Source organism: Mustela putorius, unplaced genomic scaffold, assembly GCF_011764305.1.
Source record: "Mustela putorius furo isolate JIRA1106 unplaced genomic scaffold, ASM1176430v1.1 tig00000135_pilon_pilon_pilon, whole genome shotgun sequence".
NCBI lineage: Eukaryota > Metazoa > Chordata > Mammalia > Carnivora > Mustelidae > Mustela > Mustela putorius.
In genome coordinates, this window is record NW_025421292.1 from 1116258 (window position 1) to 1133518 (window position 17261).

At 40.3% G+C, this 17261-nt stretch overlaps 1 protein-coding gene across 1 annotated transcript; it reads right to left on the reverse strand.

The window, feature by feature from the left end:
* Positions 1–447: 447 nt before the first annotated feature.
* On the reverse strand, positions 448–12509 carry LOC101691795 (DLA class II histocompatibility antigen, DR-1 beta chain). The gene is made up of 6 exons (XM_045074661.1): positions 12331–12509; positions 4791–5060; positions 2424–2705; positions 1566–1676; positions 1082–1105; positions 448–785 (listed from the first exon to the last, which is right to left on the reverse strand). Exons 1-6 carry the CDS (start codon positions 12428–12430, stop codon positions 772–774), a joined length of 801 nt encoding a protein of 266 aa, XP_044930596.1. The 5' UTR covers positions 12431–12509; the 3' UTR covers positions 448–771.
* Positions 12510–17261: the final 4752 nt, after the last annotated feature.

Here is a 17261-nt window from a genome sequence, read left to right on the forward strand (position 1 = left end):
GCCCAAGGATCCTGGGACTGAGTCTCACATCAGGCTCCCCACTCAGCGGGGAGCCTGCTTCTCTCCCTCTGCCTGCCACTCCCCACCCCGACAGATAGATTAAAAAATCTTCAAAAAAAAAAAGCGTACTTGCATTTCTCATATTTTTTGACCCCTTTCCTTATCCCATGGTGCAAAGGGACTTGTGTGTTTGTGTGTGAGAACACAAACATGTAGAGCACCAACATCATGTGGGTCATTAAGGGATTCTTCCTAGACCCAGAAAACATGTTTAATTACAGAATGCATAAAGCCCAAGAATAAACAGGGAATGAAACAAGGATACCTTCTATGATCTACATCCTGAGCAAAATTCTAGAATATAAACAAAAACTATTATTTTATTGTGACGGAATCCCCCCTTTGTCTTCTTTTATGCTTCTTTTCCTTGAAACTATACAAAGCAGATGATTTTCACTCCATGTTTATTTAAGAAAAGCTTATGAAGACACGTGAGAAGAAGGTGAGCTCCCATGCAAGGGAGGCAGGAAGGGCCACACAGAAGGGTACCGGGAGAGAAGGCAAGATGAGTTACTGCAGTCACACTGGGGCGTCTAGGTCAAGGAAGGGGCAGAGAGAGCCACCGGGAGGACAGATGCTGCAAGGTCACTGAAGCCGGGCCAACCACATCTGAGAAAGCACTGTAATTGTGGAGGAGTGAGAGCTGGAAGCCTTTCACTCTGCGAAGAAGCTGGGAAGGAAGGTTCTTCCTGGAGTGTCACCATCTCCACGTCAGCTCAGGAGACCTGCAGAGACAGAGCAGAGTGTTGCTTCCAGACTCACCTCTCCAAGCAGCCTCTTCTCCCAGGGTCTTAATTAAAGCCCCGCAGTAAGAAGAACATATTCTTAGGTCTCCATGAGACAAAGCTATACTACAACATGGGCCTTCAGAAGGTTCAGTATAAACTGCCTGATTTACACTGAAGGAAGCTTCAGTGTAAACTGCCTGATCCAAAGTCTTTCCCATTTTCTCTGTCTTTCACCTTTACCACCTGTTCCGGAATAACCAAATCTATCACTAAAGAAGATGAAAGAGCATTACCTGCTGGCTGAAGTCCAGAGTGTCCTGGGAAAGAGAAGGGAAGACATATACTTAACAGATGAGGTAAAATTGTGCCCACACATAAGGTCCCAGCTCCAGACCCGCCCCTTAGATTCTCTAACAACACAACCCACATGACATGATGCCAAAGTGGAGAAAAAGTGAAAGATGTGACCCATGAAACTTCCAACACACAAATACAGTGAGATTTCACTAGCTTTAGTGGCTCTTCGTGCATTTGGCCCAGGATCCCAAACCAAGATCCCCACGCTTGTTAACCTCTCTCTATCTCTACAGGACATAACCTCTTATGCTAAAACCCAATAACCATGGTCTGTTTCTTTTTAGATTTCTTAGAAATCTGAGGTCAAATTGGGAAAGAAAGGCTTCATACAGGGCCACTGGTACACAGAGACCTTATTTGATCAAAGCTGTATTTCTCCCCCACAGGGTCTCTATGGAGTCTCACCAACAGGTGCCTTACCCTTCTGATTCCTGAAGTAGATGAACAGCCCCACCACGAGGAAGAGCAGACCCAGAACAAAGCCTCCAGTTCCACTCAGAATCTTGCTCTGTGCAGACCCAGACTGTGCCCCTGAGAGAAGAAACAGTTTTAGTCATTTTTACACCAAATTGAATTTCAATGGACACTCTGGGATTGAGAACTCTGAGAATGAGGAAGGCAGGCTGCCTTGAAGATATCGAATAATTGGCAATTTCTGGGAAAGAAATTTAAAAATCACATTGCAGAAATGCAAAATTTAGGCACTGAACTTTTTAAATATCACAGCTCTGACAAATCCACTACTTCAGCATCAATGGATGAGGAGCCCGGGGTCCATGAAGCTGAACAGATTGTGCAGGGCACCACAGATAATGAAAGACAGAGTCAAGATTAGATTCCTCTCAAGTCAGGAAGGTCCCTACATTATGGAGGATGTGACTCTTCTGAGACCACAATCAACAACTCACAGCAACAGTGCTTGAAGCACAAGCCCAGCCCGAGGCAGGGGACTGATCCCCAGTGTGAAGAGGGAACCATGACCTGTGAGCCATGGAAAATGTCAAAACATGTTCTCTGTTCTGCCTGTTCTGCCTGCCAGGCATAACTGCCTCACCAGGGAATACAGGATCTGTACAAATGATCACAGGATATCTAGGAATTATCAGAGGATTTCTACCACAGGATATCACATGGCTACCCCCAAGTGATCTGTGCTGAAGAGAAGAGATCTTGGAGCAAATGAAAACATGGTGTAAGGAGAGAGAACCCTGACACTCAGGAAAAGCAAAGTTCCCTCCTTAGTGGGTGAGGAACTTAGGAGGTCAGAGAGCTTCTCACTCCATTCCACGGTGACAGGGCTCGTCAAACTGGGGTGCTCCACTTGGCAGGTGTAGACCTCTCCACTCTGAGGAACTGTCTCCAGCATCACCAGGGTCTGGAAGGTCCAGTCTCCATTTTGGATCAGGCCTGTGGACACGACCCCAGACTCCTCTTCCTGGCCATTCCGGAACCACCTGACTTCAATGTGGCCTGGATAGAAACCATTCACAGAGCAGACCAGGAGGTTGTGCTGTTGCAGGGGCTGGGGCTTCATAGGATACACAGTCACTGTAGGCTCCACTAGAAGAGAAGAGGTAGAGGGACTCAGTGAGGACGACAGACTCAGTCTCTGGTGTTGGCTGCCTCCAGTCTCTGGTCCCAGGCTGAGTCTCAAGCAGGCTTCCCCCAAAGCTGACCATGTAGCCCAATAAGACCAGTATTGTGAGCCTTGAGTTTCATCCTGACAGCATGGGTCCATTCGATTTGAGAGCTATTGGGGAAATTTGTGGGATTTAGTTTTCATAGTATGAAGCAGTTAATCCTTGTAGAAGTGTTTCCAAGTTTTGTAAGGCATAAAGTGTTTTAAAAGCACAATTTCTGGAGCAGGCTGACCGGGTTCAAATCCAGACTCTGCTACTTTACTGATTCATCCTGGGAGAATTTTGACATTCTTCTGTGCCCCAGCTTTCTAAGGTATAAAGGGGAATAGTGATATCAACTTAGCTCTTATAGTTATGTGAAGATTAATGCACCAAAGTATGTAAAACGGTAACTGGAATTTAGCCTTCAGTATGTGTTAACTACTTATTATCTTTGTTTTGTTGCTCAAAGCAGGGTGGATAAATTGGGAAACAGCTTGAGGTAGATAGGGAAAGAGAGTATGAAATCCCGGGAATGCTACGCTCACACCTTGGAACAAGCCAGACATGGTTCTACCCTGGGAAGCAGGAAAGACAGAGCTGGTTCTCTAGCTCTGGGAGCTAAGTCCAAGAACAGCGAGAGTCCTGAAAGAGGAAAAAGAGCAAGGAAACTCATTTATTTAAAAAAGTTCTCATAATTTCACCAGTTGATCAATCCTTCTTTTTTGCAGTATAAAAATATCTATTATTAGAATTGTTATCATTTTATAATTGTCTCCCATTTACAACTAACATTTGAGTTCAGGGCAAGGTCTGAGACTCACTAATAGGTATCCTTAGTGCCCAAGACCATCCCTGACACTAAAGCCTGAATAAATGTAATTTCTGTTTTGGTAAAAGGAGAAATACAAGATAAGCTTTTTATAATACCATAAAATGATAGATTTAAGAAATTACTGCTAACAATTTTGTAGTATATTTCCTTAAATAAGAATGTTTACATCCTTAGCAAAAGAAGTAATAAACAGAACTAAAATACAAACCACAAACTAGGGAAAATGCTAGATCAAATGTCAGCAAAGTGCTCATAATCTTATTTATGGAGCATGCATAAAATCACTGAGAAAAATACCAAAACCCCAGAGATAATAGACAGTAGATAATTTTTAAAATGGTAAAAGTGATTCGACAGATAATACATGAAAAAATGTTCAATAATCTTAGAAAGCAAAGAAATAGAGATTAAAAATTAACAAGATAAATTTTCAATTGAGCATGTGGCAGTATTGAAAAAGGTCTAGCAAAGGGGAATGTGAGGCGAATTGTTACAACTATATCAAAAAATCATATGCAACTCCTTAAATACTTTCATCATTATAAAAACAGCAGTATCAATATGTTTTGTAACAAAAATATAATTAAAAATGCAGTTTCAAAATCATTTTAAGTGTGTAAGAATACATATGCTAAGAAACAAAGCAAGGAGCTTCTGGGTGGCACATTACACTTTTTAGGTCTCCACCACCACCATTAGGTCTCCACCACCTGCCTAGTGTTCCCTGCAGCTGCAGCTCCTGAGCTCCCCTCACCTCTCCCTGAGGGGCCACCAAGGATGTCAGATGTCCCCTCCTGTGTCCTCGCCTCACACCCACTCTCCCAGCCCATCCCCCACATCCAGGCCCACAGGCCAGCTCACATTCATTCTCTGCCCCCCTCACTTCAGAGCACAACTCTCACTGCCCTACAGCCACACAGGGACACAACTGCACTGTCCCCACAACCACACAGGGACACAACCATACAATCACAACCACATACTCTGCGCAGTGACACAAACAGACCACAGTGTCCCTGACAGGGCACTCTCACAGGGATCCTTCTAAATTGTAATTGCTCAAGACCCTGTGTGCTCACCACGAGTCTGTCTCACAGTTTCTCTCTATCTCTCTCTCTCTCTCTCTCTCTCTCTCACACACACACACACACACACACCCCTTCCCCCAACCTCCGCCCCTGCCGCGCTCACCTCGCCGCTGCACCGTGAAGCTCTCAACCACCCCGTAGTTGTGTCTGCAGTACGTGTCCACCGCGGCCCGCATCCGCTCCATGTAGTCCTTCTGGCTGTTCCAGGACTGAGCGACGGGCCGCCCCAGCTCGGTCACCGGCCGGAACTCCCCCACGTCGCTGTCGAAGCGCACGAACTCCTCGCCGTTATAGACTGCTTTGATCAGTAACTGCACCCGCTCTGTACCGTTGGTAAAGTAGCACTGGAACTTACCCAGGAACAGGAAATGTGCTGTGGGGACAGAGACGATCCAGTCACCCGCGGGCTCCTGGAAGACGCTGACAGCGGCTCCCTCGCTGGCTCCCCCGGCGCCCCCAACCACCAGCACACACCGCCCGTCTTCCCTCTGCGGGCGGCGGCAGAGGCGGCCACTGGGTCCCGGGCTCGGCGGCGGACCCCCAGCCAGAACAGCGAGGATCCTTGCCCCTCACCGCCTCCTCCTGGACGCCTGCGGCTGACAGACACGGGCCTCCCTCCTCGCCTCCCACAGCCCTTTCCCCCCCCTTAAACACGTCCCACCTACTTCCTCGCCCCCTGAACCCTCGGTTTGGTGCGAGCTGAGAATCCCCTGCCGCCCCTGCGAATCCAGAGAAGGAAACAGAAGCGTCCCCTCCACTCCTGGAGCTGAAAATGCAGGGAAAGTGACGCTCAAAACCCAACCAGGCCAGACTTTGTGCGGGGTGAGAAATGTCCCAGGAGACGTGTGCAGTTCTAGAGCCGAGAATAATTGGATGATCTCAGTTTCCTTGGAGTGCCAGAGAGGTGGTCTCAGGGTGACATTCCAGATGTGACATAAAAGATTAAGTAGATGTGAGCTGGTGTGTGTGTGTGTGTGTGTGTGTGTTTGGGGTAAAGGGAGTCACGTTTCGGGTCAAGGTCATGTAACTGTGCAAAAGCTTGAAAGAACTGAGAAACTTCCTATAGAAACCAGTGAAAACAGTTCACTGAAGCAGACAGGGAGACCAAGGAGAAGGATGTTTAGAGACATCACATGGGGTGGTAATATTTGACTTATATACTGAATTCAAAGGCATATGAGTGAGGAATTTTACGGAGATTAAAACCATGGTTATAATACAGTGTATCCATCTTTACATTTCCAAATTTAGAAGTCTCAGAAAACCAGATTACATTAAAGATTTTGATGCAGAACCCATTTGACAAATCAAGTCTTATGAGGTAAAGGATCAAATACGTCAGAGCTCTAATTGGTCAACCAGTCACATATGCTTCTGTAGTCCAATATATGTAAACATACACAAGAATATATGTATACATATATATGCATATATATGCATATACATGCACACATATGTATACATGTATGTATATGTTGATCTTTCTGTTTTATGTTGAATCAAACTAAGAAAAATTTTATTCAAGTATAATTAACACAGAAATTTTTAAAAATGGGGAAAATACCTCTATTTAAAAGGGAGACAAAGAAAAGGGAGCATTTGACATTATCTATAGAATAGAATGTAGAATTAATACAAAAGTTTGATACAAGTTACAGAAAAATACTTGTGGCAGTCACAATTTATGCCTTATAAAGGCATGTTGTTGAAAGATAACAAGAGATGGCGATGATTGAGAAATCATGAAATATTCAAAAACATTACAAAAGGCAAATAGTATAAAAATAAAGATTGTGTCTTGCATTGATTGAATGGGCTCAACAAGAAATTGGTGAATTTATACAACTTTATAGTTTATTATTTCTGTATTTAAACAAACTGAAATAAACCACAAAGACCTGAATTGGAAAGTAAGTGTGTGTATAAATTGTGAGTCTATAGAGTTTTGAGAAGCAGCACAGTATAAATCAGTGTTTTCAACCTCAGCACTGTTAACATTTTGGGGTTCTATTTGTTTGAAATTATACCCCGTATATTTTCCAACTACAGTGGTACAAAACTAAAGGCCAACAATAAAAGCTGGAAAATCTACAATGTAAATATTAAGTATTTATATGTAAATATTAAACAACACACTACTGCACAAGCAATGGGCAAATAGGAAATCAAATGGCAAATCAAAATATGTCTGAAAAGAAAAGAAAAAGAAAACACAAGAGAACTTTATGCTATAAATGCTTGTACTAAAAGAAAAAGTTCAGCTCTCTTCACCAACAATCCAAGATGCTGAAAGGAAAGGAAGCTGAAGAGTGGCTCTGGACCCTGGTGAAGAAGCAGGAGGCCAACAAGGTGGTCAGCCCCGTTTCAGAAAATACCCAAGAATTTTGGAATAGGACAGGACATGCAGCCCAAAAGGGTTCTCACCCACTTTGTCAAATACATTCCATGTAGCCACAAAGGGCTATAAATGTCTAAAAGTTCCTCTCACAACTAACTAGTTCCTAAGCCTTGGATAGCCACACAGCTACTCAACTGCTTAAGCTGGCCCACAGATTCAGACCAGAGGCAAAGCAAGAGAAGAAGCGGAGATTGCTTTTCAGACAATCTGAGGGTTTTGAAGGGGCCGGGAGGGAGGGGTGGAGGGGAGGTTGGGGGAGTAAGGTGGTGGGTATTATGGAGGGCACGTATTGCATGGAGCACTGGGTGTGGTGCATAAACAATGAATTCTGTTACGCTGAAAAGAAATTTTTTTTTTAAAAGATAATTAGGAATATGCTGAGAAAACAATCTAAGAATTGTGCATAATTAAAACCAAAATTATGCAAACATTTCTAGCATTTTTGTTAAAAGAAATGTTTGTATTGATTTTTAAGCCAGGATTTGCAGCTTCTATAATATAGAGGTGGAGAGACAGTTGGGTGCACCCCTCAAAACCTGATGCTTCTTAATTTGTGTATTTGAGGACACACCAATGGAAAAGTAACTACAATCGTCACCCAAAAATCACTGTTCGGTGGATTAACTGAGTTGAATGCTCACAACATTCCCAGGAGGTATTTGTTTCTCAAATTTATGTGTGAGAAAAATGGGCCTGGGTAGTATGGCAGACTAATAGCAGTTTACTCAAATTTATGCTTTGTTTGTTTGCTTTGTTTTGTTTGGTTTTCTTACTATTTTTCCCCCTAATGTTAAAGAACAAAATTAAACCAAGTACATTTGAAGATCTAATTGTCTGTATTAAACAATTATAAGTTGGGCAGGATCCCACCTAGCAAGGGGTAGGATTCTGCTGAGCGGCAGTTAGTCTCCAACTAATTAAGTCAGTTAAATTGTCTAAATTCTCAAACATGGTAAATGGAAGAAAGAATTCTTGAATGCAAGTTACAGAATTTAAAAATCACAATTTCTCTACCACAAAGAAAGCTCTGCGTGTGTGAGTGTAGGTGATGATAAACAGGCCTGGGTACAGTAGGATCCTTTTGACTGGGATCAGGCACCAAGTACATCAGTGTTTCTGACGAAATTGATTTATAACCAACAGGCCTTTGTCATGTGCAGACATATTTTAAAGCTGTTCTTTCACTTGCTGCAACTGCCATGTGTTACTGTTTATAACTTTTAGAACTACTTGGCATTGTAAAAAATAAAAATAATAATAATAACATTACTGTGATTTAAACATTGAAAAAAAAAAAAAAGAAGCAGAGATTGCTGGCCTGGGCTAAAAAGAAAGCTGCCAGTACAGGGAGATAAACCCCCATAAGAAGCCTCCTGTCCCTGGAACTAGGGTTAATCCTGTCAGGACCTTGGTGGAAAACAAGAAGACTAGCTAGTAGGGATTGCACATGATAAGGATCCCACTGAGCTGGATGTCTTCCTGCTTGCCCTGTATCCTAACATGGAGATTCCCCACATGATTAAGAGAGAGGCCAGACTGCGTTGTCTGGTCCACATGAAGATCTGCACCACAGTGGCCTTCATATAAATTAATTTGGAAGACAAATGAGCACTTCTTAAGCTGTTGGAAGCTATCAGGTCAAATTGCAATGACAGATACGGTGAGATCCACTGTTCTGGGAAGGCAATGTTCTGAGTCCAAAGTTGGTGATTCACAGTGCCAAGTTAGAAAAGCCAAAGGCTAAAGAACTGACCACCAAACTGGACTAACTGTGCACTATTGAATTTTCTGTACCTAAAATTAATAAAAATTCTATTCTTCAGTCAGTATCAAGGGAAAAAAAAAGGAAGAAGGAAAAAAGTTCAAATACAACATTATACCACAGGGAACCAGAAAAGAAGAAATTTGGAGGAAATTTATTAGAGGAAGGAAATAACAAAGAAAAAACAGAATTACATAAAATAGAGACCAGAAGAAACAATCACATAACATTGAAAGTAATGACTAGTTTTTCAAAAATAAATAAATAAACAAAATTGACAATGCTTTAACTACATTAACTAAGGAAAAAAAAAAAAAAGACTCAAAACCCAAGCTGAACAATGGATGAGAAAACAATACAATCCAAGTGAGTGCTGTGAATTGTGTAAGACTGATAAATCACAGATCTGTACCCCTGAAACAAATAATACATTATATGTTAATTTTAAAAAAAAAGAAAGCAATACAATCCATAACCACAGCTGTTGACTTTTGGACAAGATAATTGTTTTGAAAGGCTGTTCTGTGCATTGTTGGATGTCTATCAGCATCACTAGCCTCTGCCCACTAGAGGTCAGATGAAACCCCAGTTTTGAAAAACAGTAAGTGGCTCCAGACATAGATCTATCCCCCAGGGGTAGGGGGTGCTAGCAAAACTGTCCCTGGGTAAGAACCACAGTTAAACCATCTGATATATATGCGGTAGAGAAGCTGCAATTAATTATGGAGCAGCTGAGTATTACATTGAAAAATTTGCCAATATTTTATCTGATAAAAACCTTATCCCAAGGAAATTTCTTTTGCCTGAAAAAGCTTGGTACAGAGACCAGATTTCTAAAAAAGCATTCATAGTGCCTAATGAGAGAGTATCAAAAGCTACTAAGAATTCTAACCAAAAGATGGCTCTTCCTGGCTGTGCTAATGCTTCAGTCTCACCCAAAACAAAGTGAAGAGTGATTGGACAAACCAAATCCAGGATGTCTAAAAGCTGTAACTATTTTCCCTGTGCATTATTCCCGAACAAGAAAATCTGCATAACCAGATACATATTTTCTAACTGACTCAATCACCACTCTGCATCAGTGACACGTTCCTGACAGCCAAGCTGGACTGTGAGAAGCCTGTAGCGTCACTGTTCCTGGACAATTGTTCCACACAAGTTTCCTCTGAGCTTCCTGTAAAAACTAAAGCTTTTCATTTAGAATTTCCCCCAGTACAATATCTGTGTTGAAATCTTATGACCAAGGAATTTTGTCTCATCAAGAGCAGGTATAAACAATTTTTAAATGCCATTCTTGTTGCAGTTTATAGAAAGACACTTACAAATCCACAGCTTTCTGAGAGAATCAGTTCTAGTGCCTGTTTTGGAGGTAAAATTTAATAAAACAATTTTAACAAATGTTTGGCATAGACTTTGGGCTATGTTCATGTTTGCATGAACTAGCAGATGAAGATTTTGAAAAAGCACTTCATTAATGAAAGAAAACCATATCATACTTCAACACAAGTAAAACTTCATGAGACAAAAATCTAAGTGAAAGGACCCTGACATCCACCAAACACTGAGCGTGAATACTGAGGCCATGGTGGGCATTCCCCGAATGATGAAAACATGGTCATGGTGACCGTGGAGCACTCCTCAGCTTGCTTCCCATACTCCAGCCTCTCCAGCTTTCCTTTCCCTTAAACTCAGCAAACATCTTCCCACACTTTGGCCTCTATCCTATTCTCTCTCCCTAGAACACTTGTCCCTCAGATCCTGCATATGTATGGCTTCTTCTCATCAGTCACATCTCAACTGAATGTCACTTTCTCAGGGAGAGCTCCCTCGCTGCTCCAGCTGAAGTCAGGGAATCCAGTTCTCTGTCACAATACCCTGAACTGTTTGTTCTGTTTATACTGCACTTACTGCATTCCGAAATTTTTTTCTGTTTTAAATGTTTATTGGGCTTTCTACTCTGTCAGTACATAACACCCATAATAGTAGAGATTTTTTTTATCTTATTCAAATAGAATTCACTGAGTCTTGAACAGAGTGTAGTTCAAAATAGCTGCTCAGAAAAATATCTGTGGCTTAAATGGATAAACCCAGGGTTCTGGGAATTAGTCACTGTGAGGATCCTAGAAAATAAGAAGAGGCTTTAAGCTTCAATACTCTTCTATTCTTATGAAATGTTATATCCCTTCCACTTCCTATGAGAAATTCAAACAAAATTCCTCTTTCTCCTAGTGTTCTAAAAAATATGATAGGTAAAGAAAAGGTGATTTTAAGGGGAAAAAAAGGAAAATTTCATTAAGTTTCAGCCCATCTTGTAGTTCTATGATAGTGCTGAGGGTCTGTGTAAACTATGGGGATTCTCAGTAATGATGATGACACAACTGGGAAAAAATAGTGAGGAACTGGAAGTGGAGGCAACCAAACATGGCTAATTAAGGGACACAGAAAACATGACAAATGAGTCTATGTAATTCAGGACCAAGACCTCAGTAAGCCAATAAGTTCCATTTTTGCATAGTGGCTTTCAGTCCTATGTAAATAACCTTCATTCTCTCTGTATCCTGCTTGGGGTATATAGTCTGAACCATATGAAATTCCTGACACGACAATTTTTAACTTACAACATCATAATTTCATTTAACTTATCCTATACTAGTTGCACCCATTCCTGTGGGTTCAGGTCAGACAATAGGAAGATGCAGGAGAAATTGCCATTATAGAAAGGTTGAACATAGATTCATAATGAAAAATAACATGTGCCAAGTTCTTGGAAGATATATTAAGTTCAAGACACCCAAGAACACCCACACGTGTTTCTTATCTACAGTGTCATTTCAAGTACTAAGGATCACGGCTATAGCTCCAGGTTGAGAAATAGAGATAATATTAACCCCAACTTCCATCAGAGAACCTCCAGTGTAGGGATGAAGGATTTATAAACTTTGGGACCCAAGAGAAAGGAAAGGAGATAACAGAAGAGACCACGAGACCTCTTGATACATCCTCACATGTCTGGGAGAGGCACCAACATAACTGACCCAGTGCAGACATAACACAGGGTCTACTAGGAGAGACCTTACTAATTCCTTTTGATTCTCCTCAAATTTTTCAGAGAAAATTTCCTATTTTCTAGCATAACTCAACATAATAAAGGGAACCACTCCATGGGAATTAATTTGAAATCATTATTTCTAAGTCTTCTCAAGACCCCAAGGGAATGAGATACAAACCTGGAGAACTTTCATTTGAGGAGAGTTGTGAATAAATGACCTATATATGTGGAGGTCCCTTATGCAGCTCTTGAAGAGGACAAGCATTCAGGATCCTTTTGTTTTGGGTAGAATTGGGGGTCTATACCACAAGGGTGGTCATTGAAGAAAATACCACAATATTCTAAGGGACATGGCCTAGACACAGTGACAAAAGTAATTTCTTTCCCTCCTACCTCTCCCCCACAATAGCTTACCATCAAAGGTGTGCACTTACGTGGGGTGTCCCTGGCCCAAGCCAAGGGAGGGCTCAGCACCATCAGTATAAATGTCAGAGCTGTCATCCAGGAGCCTCCAAGGAAACAAAGACACACCATACTGGAGAGCAGGTAGGACAGGGCACAGATGGAGCAGGTAAGTCTTACTCAGTGGAGACTGTGACCCTCCTTTGGCCACTTCCCAAATAATACCAACCAAGGAATTCGTTTCTTTGTTACTGGATTGGGTAATCTCGGTGCTGAGAACCAATCAGCATCAGAGATACTCTGCATCATCAGTTGCCGGTCAGAGATGAAGTATGAAGAGTCTCTTCTGAAACTTGGATTTCCTTCATTGAAAGGATTATTTTAATTTAATGCTGTAAAGGTTTGATCCAATTGTATGTGAAATATTTTACTGAACCCCTATTGTGAGCCAGCTCTGTACTAGGCAGTGCTGTGCTCAAAAGTTTGAACCTTTTAGGAGTATTCTTGTCTCTCCCTTGAAGACATATGTAATGTTTTGACATCGGTTATGTGTGTGTTTTTAGGAGCTGTGGAAGTGGAAGGATGACGAATGCAAATCGAGAAACCTTTGATGTGGACCTTAATGTACCATCACTCAGTGTTGTAGACTTGGGGAAATTATTTAACCTTAACCTTGAAATGAAGGCACTGCATTCTTTCTCATAGAAATTATGGTAGATAGAAATTGTGGTATGATTATCTGGACCATTCAAGGAGCAGCACTCCTAGTAACTGATGATATGACAGAATTAAAGCTGTTGATTGGAGAGTACAGTCTCTATCTCCTTATGGGTGTGGGGGGGGGTCTCTAATAAACTAAAGGAAATTGAAATTTAGTCATTAACTTAACCTGAGTGAAAAGGTTTTTCAAGTTTATTTCCTGATGCTGTCATTGAGTGTTTAGGTATCTCCAGAATATGCATAGAGAAGGGGCTTAGAACATGATCTATGTGGATTGGAGGGTCTTGAAATTTCCTTTATATAGCACTTAACCTAACTAAGTGATAAACCCAACTATCCAAATCGAAGTATGCAGGGAGCTGAGAAATTGGTAAAGGACTCAAAGTCAGCTGCTAGCATAACAGCTCTGCTTTAGAATAATTAATATTTTATGTGGCAAATGTGTTCAGTCCATACTCCTGGATCCCGCTCTGATTTCCTCCTTTTATAGTCTCCTTTTATAGGGACTATGTCTCTTTTTATGCACCTTTTCTTTTTGTTTTCTAAAATATTTTTTTCATTTATTTGACAGAGAGTTCACAAGTAGGCAGAGAGGCAGGCAGAGAGAGAGGAGGAAGCAGGCTCCCTGCTGAGGCCCGATGGAGGCCTCAATCCCAAGACCCTGAGATCATGACCTGAGCCGAAAGCAGAGGCTTAACCCACTGAGTCACCCAGGTTCCCTTATGCACCTTTTCTTGCTTTATCTTAAGGAGAGGTATAAGAGGCTGGTGCTAATGAATACATTATAGAATGTTCAGGAAATAGAACACAATATAATTACAGTCTTTGATGTAACCATATGGTTTTAAACATATATTTCTACTTTTAGATAATTATTATTATACATTATATTTAATATAAATGTAATATCTCAGATTTGGAATGGACTTATTTTTAAGATTTTATTTATTTATTTATTTATTTGAGAAAGAGAAAGAGAACAAGGGTGAAAGGGCGGAGGGAAAGAGAGAAGCAGACTCCCCACCGAGCAGAGAGCCCAAACCAGGGCTTGATCCCAGAAAACTGAGATCATGACCTGTTCCGAAGGCAGATGCTTAACCAAATGAGCCACCCAGACACCCCCAGAATGGACTTTAAAGGGCAACTATCTATCTAAAGTCCTGCATTAATTCACATTCTACTGTAGTCTGATAAGTAATCCTTCTTTATGGACGAGTGGCAGAGAACTCACAATGTTAAAATAAAAACGACTGATATTTATTAAGCAAATTTTGAGTTTTTTATATTTCACCCAGAATTATACAAGGGCTTTTTACACATATTTATATTTAATTCTCACATCATCTCAGTAATCTGAGTGCGCCTTGCATTCCTACAGATGGAAAGAATAAAATGATGGATGATGTTAAACGACTTTGGCAAGGACACAAGTCAAGTAAATAGTGTGTTCCAGATTGAGCCAAGTTATATATAAGTCTAAATTCCACAAGCCTAGCCATTACATCATACCACCCCACATTCAGTTTCTGAAAAGAATAGTGTCCATTATGCTGAAATTATTCTAACACTTTAACTCATGACTATGCATATCTATATGACAACTCCTTTTCATGAAAGACAGAATTTTATATAAATTGAGGCAATTGCTGTGTGGTAATTCTAGTTCTTTCAAAAGATTCCTCTCATCACCATCATTACTTTCCTCTGGAAATGACAAAATTTGCATTTATCTTATGTAATGCCTCCCAAAGCTCCCACACAAGTCTCCTTCCTATTAAAAATAACAGTAGTTCCAAATTCCTAAATCTAATCTATTGTTCTCAATCATTATTTCAGAATTCTCAGCATAGTTTATTGCAAATTTAAATAAGTCAGAATCAAATAAAAATTTTATCTCACATACTTCAGAAAAGTGTATTTCTGTTAATGTAGAAACTTCAAAATAGCTTGTAGAAGGTAGGTAGAAGTCATTATTGTCTCTGGATGTCAGAAGAAACTATGTCCCTAGATCACAGTGATAATTCAATACTGCTGGAAGTTATATAATTGCAACCAGGAGGATGCCATATTTAATTTTAGAAATGAAAATCAAAATTTACTCAGAATTAACTACCTATAACAATGATAATCTGGAAGAGCCAAACTAAAGTTCACTTCAGATTATAAAAGGAACAGCAAAAAAAAAAATTCTATATCAAGAACATACTGAAATATTGAACACATTGAAGTATCAAAGAAAACAATATAAAAACTCCTCCATATAAATTTGACAATTTATAAATCATATACATTTATTTTTTAAAAGAATAAGCCAGCAACTATGTCCTTAAATTCTGTAGTTGTATACATTTATGAGTAACAAAGCGTGTTGCTTTAAATAATGTATATTTCACACTTTTCTTCAATATTAATTCAGTATAAGGAAAGTTCAGGTAGACCAATATAGCAACTTCTACCAAACCATCAATCCTACAGGTATCCAGGCTGAGCTTCACCTGAAGCAAAAGGAGAAACAGTGTATGAGAAGTGTCAAGTAAGACCTTATTTCCTGAGGAAAAGATGGCTAACTTGGTTTCTAGAACAGAGGTTATCAGTACATAAGTCATAGGTTTGTTTTCATTGGTAATCAAAACAGTCTTGAGAACCCACAAGAGATATCAGAAGCACAAACTATTATTGAACACAGACAGGTTGGAATTTGTAGCATTACAGAATGTCTTGAGTCCTACCAGTTGTCACAGAATGGGACTCAATTGTGGTAAGCCTGAAAAGTTGCAGTACATCTGGGAAAATCAGTGCTTAATTATCAGCAGTTCAGACTGTGCATCACTTGCCCAAGTAGTCTCAAAATATTCTTGGTAGTTCCCAAAGCTATGACCATGAATATGGAACTTAAAGGGGTTCCTTTATATACGAAAAAGTAGTAAAAACAGAAGTGGATAAACAGGGCCAATTTCTCTTACACTGGAAGACATGTATCCTTGACAGAGGACTGTGCCATTTACAGGTCATATTAGCACTTAGTAGTGCTAATATAAGACCCCCTCCCATGAGATCTCATCAGCAATGTCTTCCATTGAGTAACTTTCAATGAAGCCAGTCTTTACACTGTGGCGTTATGTAAGTCAGTGGACAGGGCTTTTTCAGCTTCTGAATGTCATTCTTTGACTCAACTTATCTGTGTTTTACAATACTTAACACAGCACTCTTTTTTAGAACCAGAGTGTTTGTCATTGAGTACTCACAGGAAGAACATCTAGAATTCTCATAAACCCGTCATTAATATTGTATGTACAGAGTTTTCTTTTCTTTCTCTTTGTTCTAGGTCATGTTTTAATTGTGCTGCAGCAAAGTATTTACCTCTTACCTAGTGCAAATACTACTCAGATTTTTTTTCGAAATTCTGCTTTGTTGTTTGACTAGCCAACTGTGTATTGATTCTAGTTGCAGACCTGGAATGTTATCTGTTTCATTCAAAACTAATAATAAAATCTTTTAGCTTTTTTACTAATGGTTCAGTAGTCTATCCCCCTTTAGATGAGCAAGTTTTCACCCTAAAAAGTAAATTTTTAGTAATATTCTGCCCAAGGTGGAGAAAAAGACTTTGTTTTGTAGTTTCTTCCTACATGGCATTCCTGTCAAACAAAGCAACTCTTTTAATATTGTAGAGCAATTTTGAGAACATTAGGATATACAACCCTCAATAATTATTGCTGGAATCCATATTTTGGTCAAATATTCATTTCATAGTTAGCACAAACAAGATAAAGGAGTATAACTTGGCACTACTATACTTCCACCTAGAGATGCTAACTAAAGATGATTTGGTTATAATGACAACCTCTCAGTTGTTAGTGTTCAGAATTTAGTACCTGACCTTAAAGAGAAAGTTTTCAGATGAATCACATCAGTTGTTAAAATAAGATCCAAGGGGTCGTTTAGGGAAAAAAAAAAATCTATATTAAACAGAGAAAAAGTGTTTTCTAATAACCACAGCAGAAGATAACATAAGGACACTTGAAGTTTTAAGCTTCTCCAGAGGTGAGGGTTCCTTACTGCTTTTATAGCTTCTAAACTATGAAAACCATGAAAGCATTAAAAAGGGTCCATCCTGGGGCGCCTGGGTGGCTCAGTGGGTTAAAGCCTCTGCCTTCGGCTCAGGTCATGATCCCAGGGTCCTGGGATCGAGCCCCACGTCGGGCTCTCTTCTCCACGGGGAGCCTGATTCCTCCTCTGTCTCTCT